We start from the raw sequence: 13,102 nt of genomic DNA, 5'->3' as shown, positions 1-13,102 counted from the left end.
TGCTTATAGCTTTGTCTGCTGTTGATTACCAAAACCTGTCATGCAGGTTACGTTTCATTTGTGTATAGTGCAGCAGCCTAGCAGTTCGAGTTGTTTGACAGTGTTGAAAATATTAAGAGTGATGAAGACCAGCTGGGGTCGGCTGCATTTGTAACAGCACAGAGTGTTTCTGACGCAAGTGGAAGCCTCTCTGAGCCCTTGCTAAAATGTTAAGTGCTTAACTTATGTCTCTTGCAGATTGAATGTCGTAATAGTTGAGTTATTACATGGACCTGGATGTAGTAAGACATACAGGGTCCAGGTGATTCGTTGGCTTTGATCTTGCCGTCAAGAACACTTCATTTAAGGACACCACTTTCATAGCAACACCAATCAAAAATATGCGTCCTCACCTTCTTGCCGAGATCTCATGTCTGTACATTAGATATCAAGCTTCAGCCAGGAATTAGTTAGCTAAGCTTAGCATAAACACTCGGAGACGGGGCAAACAGCTAGCTTTGCCGTGTCCAAAAAAAAAAAAAAAAAAGAGTCTACCAACACCACTATACCTATATAGTTTAGAAGTTATATTTTGTTTGTTTAATCTGTAGAAAATCAGGAATGTAAAAATGAGTTGTGGCTTTAATGGGAGTTACTTGCTGTAACTGTTTCTTGGACAAGAGAGAAAATAAGCAGAATTCCCAAAAGATTGAACTATACCTTTAAATGCACCTTTTCTGTATCCTCCTGATTGAGAAAACAATAGGTCAATACTCTCATGGTGTTACTCTTTGCCTGTCTTTTTTATTTCTCATGTTAGTCACAGAGATAGGGCCTATGTTGCTTCATATATTTCAAGAAGCAGCTCTGTAGTACTTATATCAGGTCTGGTCTAATTTGTGGTAAAGCTGTGATGTGAGAGACTGATATGAATGGGGCAAACACAGGTTTTATCTGTAAAACATTGAGATAGTGGGTGTCTGCCAGAAATTTGCTCAATAATTAAAAGCATTGCCTATATTGCGATATTCTTGTTTTTTGGGGGACAGTGTGCAGTTGCTTAATGCTAGTGAATTTCCACTCTGACCTTTCATTAGACAAATTGTTGGCATGGACTGTAAACTGTTTCAGGACTTACAAGTTGTGGAATCTTTTCTAAGGACTGTGCTCAGCTCAGGTTCTTCTGCTCAACAACACAGTGCTTACCTCCCTGCTCTTGTCTACTGTTTTGACATCTTCATGCCGTAGTCCCATCCCATGTAGTGAAGGTACTGCTTTACAAGAAGACACAAATCTCATACTGTTCAACCTTGCTCTTCCTTTTGCATTGATACCATTACATTGATTATTATTGATAATCCCTACTTTAAAACCTCATAGATGCACATGCAGCTTCCTGTGCAATTAGGTCCACTTTAGTCTTGCATTGCCTATCTCTACAGTGCTGTGTCAGTGAGGGAGTATGGTCTGGCTACACTGCCTATCTAAAAACTCTGGCGTGTTTGTATTATTATTTCTCCAACCGTACTGGGTGGTGTTAAGCCTCGATAGCGGAGATCGCGAGAGGGGACGGACTTTATCTTTATCCCAGCAATGTACATCCGTTGAGAGAGACTAGGTCCACTTTAATCAAAAGGCAAAACATTTACATTGCATCTAGATGTAGGAATGTCATAATGCTTCTCCTAATACCACTCATACATGATTTGCCATTCTTGTAAAAGGCCAGTGTCTGTCTTGTCGCCACTATAGTGCAGTAAGTCGTGTGGAGCAGGCCACCAACAACGAGCCTTGCAGTGTGTGGACCACGACCAGCAGGAGGTCCATGAGATCTACTGTGTGAACCAGATCAGACCTCCAGACATAGAGAGCTGTAACACCCACGCCTGTGAATTGATCTGGATCACAGGGGAATGGACCGAGGTGAGAGCCAAAGAAGCTGTGTGCCATTTAAATGATGTAGCCCCACTAAAGGCTTAGCGATCTCAATTGTAGAAAGTCAGTTTGCTCTGAATAGACAATATTTTCTATATGAACATCTTATTATTGTTATTTCATGCCGGTGATTTATTCTTTCCTCCAGTGCTCAGCCAGCTGTGGTCAGGGCTACCGCCAGCGTCTGATCTCCTGCAGCGAGGTGCATGTGGAGAATGACAACTATGAGTACAGCCATCAGTCTTTGTCCAACTGCCCCGGGACACCCCCTGAAAGCTACATGCCTTGTAATTTGGACCCATGCCCACCGCCGCAGGAGTGGAGGGTTGGAATCTGGAAACTGGTGAGCGAGTCCATGGTTCTAAATGTTGTCTAGTCATTTATCAGTGTTTGTTTTGGTGGAACATGCATGATTAGTGTTAGTTTCCCATGAGACCTTGTCAAAAAATAAACTTTAGAAAAAAGCTGAAACATTAATAAATTCAAGTTAAACACGTTTTTTTCCCCTCCATTTCTTTTGTGACTAATTGTAACTATTTGTAATAGTTGTCCAAATAACAAAATATTGCAGTCAACTCCTAACATTCACATAACAGTATGGAAATGTACGTTAATTCACATTTTCTTTGGCAAATCTTCTGGCAATGTAAATTTAAATTCATGCACATTACTTTTTTCATACATGAGTTTTCAAGTTAAAATATAAATGAGTTTTGCCTGAAATTAAGAACATTGTACCTTTGGCTTCAACCTGTGTCATAGCCAAATGATAAATAATATTAAAATGAAAAAATGATACATGCACGCACCCTTTTATGAAGGGGCCACTTTGAAGATAAAAACTGCTGACATGACGGACATCGCAAGTTTTATTTCACACTGTCATGGTTCTCTTCCTCCCCACCAGTGTTCAACGAGCTGTGGTGACGGAGTGATGGAGAGGACGGTGCAGTGTGTGTCAGAAGATGGTCAGGAAAGCAATAGGTGTTCTGAAGAGGCCATGCCAGAGGCCAGGAAAGTGTGCAGAAATCCAAGCTGTGAGTACTGGGAGGAAACGGCTGCTCTTTCAACACAGGTCATGGCTACCATGGTTAAGTACAGGCCAACTGAACGCATCCCAAATTCCAGTATTAGGTATGGCTTGACGTGATCCGGTCATCTCAGGGATTTGGCCTTTAGTGAAATATTTATGATGCGAGGCTAACATCAAAGATTCACTGTCCAGTGTATTTACTTCCCTACGGTAGGATGGGACATCAAAGTGTGAATGGCTATTCATTTTCTTTGATTCGATGCAGCGATTTGCCACACTTGACTTAACTCCTGAAATTTGTGTTTGCATGCGTGCACATGTGTGTGCATAAAGCCTGAGTGTCTGTCCTGGGTTAAATCTTTGCATAATACACCGTATACATACTTGTTTCTACTTCTTTTGTGTCTCTAAGGCCATTTGCCTTCCAGCTGTCAAGACGTCCAGAGCATGAACGGGCCCCTCCCAGACAGCGAACACTTCCTCAAAATTCAAGGAAAAGCGCTCAAGGTACGATTATAGTATCTCATTACCTCAGAAATGCACAGAGCACAGTTTCTGAAGCCATAACAGGTTTTATTTATGAGGGGAGAGGGACAATTGCAAAGTAGGTCATTATCACTTCTCTCATGACATTTCAGATGACTTAAACACTGACGGAACATTTTGTAGCCATGTTGTGACTGTGTATGTGACTGCATTACAGTACATTGTGCTTAGAATTCATCTCTACTACCATGTGTTTAGGCATATGCTTGGTGCTGCAGCTTAGTGTACACATTTGAAGATGCAGCATATTTCCCAACACACAGTCATAGGAAATTCTTTGCGTGCCAGTTTAGGTCATCTGTAGGGATTGTCTGCATTGTGCTTCTGTATTTGCTGGGGTTTGCAATTGCAATAATAACTTCTTCTGTTCTACTCCTTTTACTCACCTTCTCACCACCATTATTGTTCTTCCTTTCCTAATCTGTACTTCTATTTTTTCTACCGTCCAACCACCTTCATCTCTTTCCTTCACCCTTGGTTCCCTTTTCCTTCTACTCCTCCTCCTCCTCCTCCCTCTGGATACCTCCTCTCCTTTCCTCCTCCTCCTCTTCCTCCTCCTCTTCCCCCTTTTTCTCCTCAGGTCTACTGTGCCGGAATGCAGACAGAGACTCCACAGGAGTACATCACCTTGACTACAGGAGAAGGAGAGAATTTTTCAGAGATCTTTGGCTTCAGGTAAACGACTAATAGGATAACAGTAAGAATAGCCTGTTTTATTACAGAACTCCTGGCATTGTTTTTAGTCTGTAAATGAAGAAATTCCATGTAAGTGTAAAGTTGAGCTAAGGTATTTTGTGTGTGTGCGTGTGTTTGCCAGACTCAACGACCCCACTCGGTGTCCAGCCAATGACTCCAGAAGAGAGGATTGTGACTGTCGGAGAGACTACAGCGCTGCCGGCATCACCACGTTCTCCAGAGTCCGCCTGGACCTCCGCAAGATGAACATCATCAGTGAGTGGCTCGTACACACGCAAAAATCAGATTGTACACACAAACACACACACATACAACAGCATCCTGTGCCAGTGTTAACTCCACATTACTCTCAAATAAGAACTTCCTTTGCCATTTCATTATGTCCGTGCTCATGAGGGTTAATGGATTCAAGATGTCTTCAAGGTTCATTTCAGCAACACACAATTACAAGGCTTGAGGGGATTAAATAAACCTGCTCTAAGTAGATGAAATTATACTGATATTGCCATTAGGCTGACCCTAAAACTAAGGCTAGATTTAGGCTAGTTATATAACACAAGTCATTATGGCAGATGTAAGACTATCATTATAAAAGTTCATCTGAGGTCCTGTAGCAAGAATATTTGTCACGTCATACCTGATTAGCGTGTTTGTTTATCTTGTTACGCAGCTACAGATTGGCAGTTTTCTGTCACCCATGAAGGCAAGAATGTTCCATTTGCTACAGCTGGAGACTGCTACAGCGCCGCACGTTGTCCACAGGTGAGAACAACAACAGCTGTTAATTATATGACGGGAAGGGAAGACCCTTTTTCACAGCAGACTGCAGGAAAAGCACAAATTTAACTAGTAACATTAATGATGGCTCGCTTCTTTTAAGTGTCCTGGTAAGCCATTGCATTGAGCTGGAATGCCTTGGAACAGACATACCTAAATAGTATGCAGTCGTTAACTTATTAGTTCAGTCTGCCGATGTGCTGCAATAGCAGCAATCCGCTTATAAAATACATCAAAACGTGTGTAAGAGATTTGCCGCACGGTTTTCACGAAATCTGCAACAAAAAACGAAATTTCCCATAGACTTTAATGGGAAATCTTTGGGAAATCGCTTAACATAGCTCAAAACAACCCCTCTTTGGGGCCTTACTGTATCACCATACTGAAAAATAATTAAAAGTTTAAACCGAAGACAAGACTTTGGCCTTTATTGGGCTGAATGGGCATTCTGATATCAAGCACAAATTCTACCAAATCGCAGTTTAGGTATCGTCCAATTTTCAGACCGTTTCAGATTTTCCAATGTGTGTGTACGGGGACAGAATGTTGAGGGCCAGAGGGGAGGACAGAGGGGGGGAGCTGCAAACAAATTGCTCTCTCCCCTACAGTTTTCACTCTTCATACATCATGGTTGGTCAAAATGTAGGAACAGACATTATGTAACTATGGAATCCACCGGACTTAAACTTTTGGCTCTGTTAATACCAACTGCCGATAGAAACAATGAAAAAAAATATTTGGAAGGACGCAGACGGTTCCCTGATTGTTACCTGCTCTGTGTCCCATATATTTGACAGCACAAACATAAAAACCACATCAATGCGTTCGCCAGACTTTTATCTTTCTGTGATGATAATATTTTGCTGTTTGGACCCACGGTTTTTGAATTACAGAACAAACTTGAGAGGTGTAATTATCATTAAATGGACATGTTTGACCCATGAAAGATACTGTCTCCCCCTCCCTCCTCTACTCCCTGACTGCGGAAATCACCATAGCAACAAGTTCTGACACACACACCTCCTATCATGGAGACTCTTTACTGTAGGCCGTGTTGTCCTCTCTTTTTAGGACATGTTAAACAGCAGATTTACTGTTAGCCAGTGTTATTCGGATGGGCACCAAGTAATAGGTAGCCTAGAAATCTAGACTCGCCCTTGTGGCAGCAAATTTATTTGGCAGCCAGGGGGGGTCTAGGCACTCTCCGTTGACTTTCAAGCTGCAAAAACCAAATTTTGGTCAGGCCAATCACATAGTGTATAGAGTCGGTGGGCGGGGCTTATGGCTGCTGCTGCTGCTGGGAACAGCGGACTTCTGGAAGACTTGGAGTCAAGCTTTTCTTTGATAAAAGAACAAAGAACGGCACAGAAATCATTCTTAAAAAAGGAAGATGTGTTCGGAGTTTTGCCGACCGGATACGGCAAAAGTTTAATCTATCAACTAGCTCCGCTACCTTCTTCGTTGCTCTGCCTGGTTGTAGCGCTATCCTATTACGTGCAGAGGGAATTTGAAAGACAACCGTTTATCCCACCCCTCGGATCGAGCCCTGCCAATGGTGAGTTCCCAGACCCAACATCTGGATGTGGGTCTGGCTTGTCAGGCTAAGTAATAGGCACACTGTCAAAATTTCTTGCGGACTTTTCTAGTTATTAATTACACTTCTGCTTCTCTACAGTATGACATGAAAACTTGTCTTCTATTTAAAAAAACTTCATCAGTATCCATCCTTTTACTACCAGTTCATGCCTCTAGTTTTGGGATATGTATGTTACATTTAAAATGTCCCAAAACACTACAGTTAGCTTGTTGTCATTAATTGATATAGAAATATTTATTCTTGTAACATCCAGCACCTTGGCCTGTCTCATGTATTCGTTTAGTTTTCATTTTGTCACCTATTTTTTAGTCACCTAATTTAGTCTTAGTCTTGTGCCAAATGTCCTTGTTAGTTTTAGTCATATTTAGTCATTCACATATCTTTTTTTGTGAGTCAAGTCTTAGTCGACTAAAAGTCTCGTCATTTTAGTCAAGTTTTAGTAAAAAAAAAATAGTTATTTCTGAGATTATTTCTGATAACCACCAGCCTTTATAGTATGTCTACCTTTTGATATGATAGCCATCTAACAGTTAATGTTAAACTAAAAGTGTTACATGCATAGCTAGATGCTAGGATAGGAGCTCAATCTAACATCTAACTTCAAACCGACGTTAGCTTTGCCATTTGTTTTTATTCCCTTCACAACTTGATAGCCAACTAGCAAGTCTGGTATAATGGCTATAAAATATATCCTGCATAATGTATGTGCCACAATACCATAGCTAACTGGTTGATTTACAGCGTAGATGCTTAAAATCACCATTAGCTTATGAGACGTTAATTTAAGTGAACTTACGTGAATGTGTGGCTGGTTAGTCTTTAGATGTCGCTTAAGGTTGGTGGTGTTTTTCCCCGATATTTTTTGTTCACAGTGCTTCCCTGTCAGTTATAATGACACATTCTGACTTTTTGTCAATATCAATGTACGTAAAATGCGACCAAATATCGAGCCGCTTCCTTCTACCTAGCATGTCGTTGGCGCTCTGGCAGAAATCTCTGGTGTTTGCTACTGTCTATGGGTGTTGTGTTCTTGCTCCCTGTAGTTTCGTGTTGCAGCCACAGGCTGGCAGCAGCAGCACAAACTCATTTGGAATATTTTGAAGGCATAACAGCTGAATATTCTATCTCATGATGAAAAAGTAGAGACAATTGTAGACGAAAATGAAGAGAGATTTTATCTTATTTTATTTTATGCAAAACATTTTAGTCTCGTCTTTTTTCGTTAACAATAATGCATGTTAATTAGTCATAGTCAGCGTTTTTGGACATTGGTGCAGTCTCGTCATTATCTCGTCTTAGTCATGGAAAAAAAGGTTGTTGACGAACATATTTAATCTGTCGAAATTAACACTATATTCTTTGACATTTCTTTGATACATTTCTTTGGGATATCTTATTTATATTCCCTCTCTCTCTGTCTGTCTTTGTCCCTTCTTTCAGGGGCGGTTCAAGATCAACCTCTCAGGAACAGGTTTTAAGGTTGCTAAGGACTCCTCGTGGATCTCCCAGGGCAACTATGCAGTGTCTGATGTACAAAAATCACAGGTATTGGCAATATGTCCAATATATGTCCAATATCCAAGAAAACACCCCAAATTACAGCAAACTTCAACAGAGCAGTCTTAAAGATTTTGAGTACACCCTTTAAAAATATGACGGACAAATAACGTCATTATAACCCCCCATTCATTCATGATAAAATACCAATATATATTCTGTGACATCTTGGGCACTTAAATGTAACTATTCTGTAACTATATATCATTCATTATTGTTCAAGATTCTCTGGCAACTCTTTTACAGCAGACATTGTTCTACTTATCTGTAACTCTCTTTGTTTTACTGCCTCATCTTCTCTGTTCCTTTCTGTTTGCTCTTATACTTCATCCCTACCTCCACAATTTCTTCTCTCTGCATGTCCTCTTGGCTTCAGAGCTCTAAATGGGCATATCCAAAGTGGGTTCTGTATTTCCAGTTTCACTTCTCACCATAAACTCACTGAGAAAGGACCCTTATTGGGCAACTGCTCTCTCAAATGCTCCCACACCCTCCTCTTTTGAAATGGAGCTCAAGCTGGAGAGTGCACTTTGGTAAGGTGAAAACAGGAGCCGGTTGTAATGCCAAAAAGTGTTCATGGTCTGATATCCATAGCCAGCCATGGGCACTCCAGGCAGTTTAAATAAAGCCAGGTTGTGACAGTGGAATGGGGAGAGCACTCCAGAGGAGATCAGACAAACCACTTTCCACTGCGCTGTGGCCATAATGTCGTGGGATAGTGTTTTTGGTGTACACGTCTGATGCAAGTTCCCCTTTGTTTCTAGATGTTTGGACGAAACCGTCCATTATGATGCATGTGATTACCCAATTCAAACCTGGTAACAAGCTGCCTGGTGGGCCTCAGCCTTTGTGTGCCTTTTGAAAAGGAAAAGCTAATTTGAGAGGCACCAAAACAACCCTGCAGCAAGTGTTGTGAAGTGATGTTTTTTTTTTCTTAACAGATTCCTCAATCTAACATCTGTTTTACGCTGATAGTTTAGATCAGTAACAGGGAAAACTGCTTCAACTAAATATTTCTTCAGCACAGGACAGAGAAATCAAACAAGCTGTCATCCTGAAAAAAAAGTTATCCCATATTTATATTTTACATATGTTTCTTTCTTATATTTAGCATCTGTATGGCTATATTACAAAACATTGTAAAATAAGTTCACTTAAAGGTCCTATGACATGCTGCTTTTTGGATGCTTTTATATAGGCCTTAGTGGTCCCCTTATACTGTATCTGAAGTCTCTTTCCCGAAATTCTGCCTTGGTGCAGAATTACAGCTACTAGAGCCAGTCCCACAACGAGCTGTCCTTAGGACGTGCCATTTCTGTGTCTGTAGCTTTAAATGCTATTGAGGAGGAGAGAGGGGGGGGGGGGGGGCAAGGTGGAGGGTGGGGGGTGTGGCCTTGACCAACTGCCATGCTTCTCTCATTTGCAAGCCATGATGTCTCTCTCTTTCTCATGGGCGAGCCAAATTTTTTGGGCGAGCAAAACAGAGAAAGGGGAGGTAACCTTTCCCCTTATGATGTCATAAAGGGAAGATTCCAGATTGGCCCATCTGAGCTTTCATTTTCTCAAAGGCAGAGCAGGATACCCAGGGCTCGGTTTACACCTATCACCATTTCTAGCCACTGGGTGACTATAGGCAGGCTAGGGGAGCTCATATTAATGTAAAAAAAACTCATAAAGTGAAATTGTCATGCCATGGGACCTTTAAGCACCAGCAGCAGAATCTCACCTTACTGATGTTATTCCTCTTGTGTCCACAGGATGGCAGCAGAGTGTCAGGAATGTGTGGAGGCTACTGTGGTAAATGTACACCGTCCTCTGGCTCCAGTCTGCCTGTGACAGTGGAGTAGATCTAATGCCATCAAACAGGTGTGGGATATATATAACAACAACATTTTTCAATTATAAAAGGCATAATCTGTAATCCAAATGAAGATGAGAGTTTAGCCTCAATCACCAAAATTCAAAATATGTAACTGGAACCTGCTGACCAACTCAACAACTAAATCTTACTTAAGTATTTATGTTATTCATGTTTTTAATGCTCATAAGGGATGATCTACACCAGTAATGCTTGTAAACAGAGGAATAAATCACTTATATTTTCAGTCAGTCAACTGAATTTTTCATATTACACAAATATATGACTACAATCTGCAATTCTGTTCACTGAATATCTTTCCCTTGTACAATCTGTTTAATACTGTGCAGGTTTATGAATTTTAATGATTACCTGTCTGATTATTAATGTAGTTGGCATGTTTGTTTTTTTCAGCATTTCCATTCATCTTGGCAGTCGTCTTACAAGACATCCCTTCTCTTTGGTGCTACAGCCAATTCAGAGCTCAAACCTGCCCTGACCTCTTTTACTCCTATGTGTGTATAGTGTAAATGACTCTGGTGTAAGTACTGTACATAGCAAGATAGACATGTCTTATTTATTGTACTCTCCATTTATTTTTGTATTGTCATATAATTGAACTGTTTTGTTGTCAATAGCGAACACCACACAGTTCCCATTTATCATATTTTCGCCAGAATGTGCCTTCCAATTTGGATATTTGCCATTTGGACCTTTTAGTACTGACATTACTTTGCGCGACATGTGTCACAGCCATATGTTCCTTTTTAGACCAATTTATTAAGTTGGGTTGATTCCAATAATGCTATTGTTGTTATGCTCACCAGACCATTAATGTGTCTTTTTTTAAAACCTTTATTACTTCAGGCAGATTAGCGAGCACATGCACAGATACACACCAGTATAACCGTTGTCCTGTTTTATACTGTGTGCTATTGAGCAGCTCCTTAAGAGGACTTTCTTGGTTTAGTGAAGTGTAAGTTTAGTGAATTTCCCAGTCAGATGTTACCAGTAAGTCCAGTGATCCTTCCAGTTCTAAGTTCTTGTGGGCAACTCTTGCTGTAATTTCGTCCAGCTACTTCCAATTAATAAGCTACTGTACCTTGTGGCAGTCTACAACACTCAGTGCTTCGCTCCTTAGCGCACTTCTCATCTCGGTACGTTTGAGGTGTTGTGTTGTGTAGCCAATCACATTCATAAGCGGTTATTGCAAACCAACTGGATTGTGGTCAGGCTGTAGTATAGTATCATTCTAATTATGTTTAGATTTAAAAGATCCATTCATGCTTTTGTTTGAGATAAAAGTAAACGATCAGCTGCAACCGCTCTGCAGTAAGAGGACAGAAGGTATAGGAGAGCAACTGTGAGGCAGTTGAAGGGTATAATAATAATGTACATTCCTAGAATGAGTTGGTGTGGAGGTGGGATTTACAGGCCAGACTGGAGGAAGTGAGACGTTTAACCATACACAAACACATTGTACACACACAAACACACTGGAACACATTACTGGATCACTGAAGAAGGTTGTTGGTTACAAGAACTGTAGAGATTATGCTGCCAGACATCAGAGAGAACCAAATTCCTCTGTGTTGTTGCGTATCTCCCAGGTAGCGTGCAGTGACCAAGGGGAGCCATTAGCCTTTAGCTTTTACAAAACAGACAGGTTATCTTATCTGGAGTAACTTGAAAGAAAGACTTCAGGCCAATAAAATTCCAGTATATACTCCAGAGATATAATGCACTGGTCTGGCCCTGGAGACACTTCTCAAACTGCTGAGCCCACAGGCCCCGCAGCATGATTTCTGTCCAGATGCTGCTTGTAAACCATTGCCTTCTGTACCTCACATTCTTCTCTCCATTTGTGTTTTTAAAGAGTCTGTCCAAACTGTACATACTGAATGCTTCTTTTTAGAGCATTTTGACGTGTTGTTTTTGTGACAATATCAGGTCACCTTTTGTGTATAAGTATGTATCTCTTTAGTCAGGTTCATGCAGTTTTGTGAGCAAACATTGAAATACACAAGAAGAATTCAGACAGTATAGAATAAAATACAAAAATCAATACTTTTTATGTTCTTTAAGCCTTAGCTGTGCCTATGGTAGATTTGCAGGGGGCATACTTTATGTACAACGTTTTGAAGAAGCCATATTTGCTTTTGTAAGCCTTTCTGTATTTTGTGCTATTTCAGTGCCTTACTGTACACGATAATGTGCATACTTCAGCCAAAGGGAATTTCACAGTCTTAATCTGCCTCTATACAAGTATGAAATGATCTATAAAGACACAGTTGCAACTGATAAATGCACTTCTCATTGTGAATGTCAGACTTTAGTTCAGTCAATAGAGTTCTCAGGTGTCATAAATGAAGGGATTATCATGATATTTAAGTGTATTTTACACATTTGCCACATGTTAATCAGGTAACTGAAAATGTATTATTGAAGTTTAACAAAGTGTCATTATGTATGCTTTATTTTACATATATTTATTTTACCATTTCTTTATGTGAATGTACATAGGCTTTGACCATAAATGACTAGGAATTACCATTCAGTATTGCCAAAAAATGTCTGACAACACATTTCCTGTTTTGTGAATACATTTATTCATATGTAGGCCTATGTCATAACTGCATAGATTGTATAAGCAACGTTTGGTGCTGCCATATGAAAAGCATGATTATATATGAGATTAGATAAGCAATGATCAGAAAGAAATAAAATGCCTGATATATTACGTCATGCTTGCATGTCTGCTTTTCACACTAATAAATTATTTATAATCCACTTGATCCTTAATGTATTATCCAACTACAACACTGGCTGTAAAAATATAATAGTCAGACCATAACATTCTCGCTCCACGTTGCTTCTGCTTAATTATGATTACACAGCTTCTACCATCATGACAGTCTGGCTTGTGACCTGACAGACAAAACTCGTCTTCCAAAATAAAAGTAATTCACTGCTGAGCAGATTTCAGAAGACAAAAAATAAAACAGGGAAATTACCTTTAAACCTTTGGTAGTCGTTTAAAAGACTCCCTTCAGACAGATTTTAGGACATTGAAAACATACTCTGCTTTGAATAATGTGTCTGATATGGTTGTTCAACAAAAATG

At 40.2% G+C, this 13,102-nt stretch overlaps 1 protein-coding gene across 1 annotated transcript in view; it reads left to right on the top strand.

Annotated features, from left to right (window-relative positions):
- The window catches only part of adamts9 (ADAM metallopeptidase with thrombospondin type 1 motif, 9), a 50,567-nt gene extending 37,834 nt beyond the window's left edge, over positions 1 to 12,733 (top strand). Inside the window, exons 31-40 of the mRNA XM_028576979.1 lie at positions 1,732 to 1,902; positions 2,063 to 2,257; positions 2,822 to 2,951; positions 3,360 to 3,454; positions 4,074 to 4,168; positions 4,311 to 4,444; positions 4,860 to 4,951; positions 8,004 to 8,108; positions 9,878 to 9,986; positions 10,393 to 12,733. Of these exons, the coding sequence (XP_028432780.1) occupies positions 1,732 to 1,902; positions 2,063 to 2,257; positions 2,822 to 2,951; positions 3,360 to 3,454; positions 4,074 to 4,168; positions 4,311 to 4,444; positions 4,860 to 4,951; positions 8,004 to 8,108; positions 9,878 to 9,967 (1,107 nt within the window). The 3' untranslated portion in view covers positions 9,968 to 9,986; positions 10,393 to 12,733. The remainder of the gene's footprint in view (positions 1 to 1,731; positions 1,903 to 2,062; positions 2,258 to 2,821; positions 2,952 to 3,359; positions 3,455 to 4,073; positions 4,169 to 4,310; positions 4,445 to 4,859; positions 4,952 to 8,003; positions 8,109 to 9,877; positions 9,987 to 10,392) is intronic.
- The last annotated feature ends 369 nt before the right edge of the window (positions 12,734 to 13,102 follow it).

This window comes from Perca flavescens, chromosome 4, assembly GCF_004354835.1.
Source record: "Perca flavescens isolate YP-PL-M2 chromosome 4, PFLA_1.0, whole genome shotgun sequence".
Classification (NCBI taxonomy): domain Eukaryota; kingdom Metazoa; phylum Chordata; class Actinopteri; order Perciformes; family Percidae; genus Perca; species Perca flavescens.
This window is presented reverse-complemented; position numbering and strand designations above follow the sequence as displayed.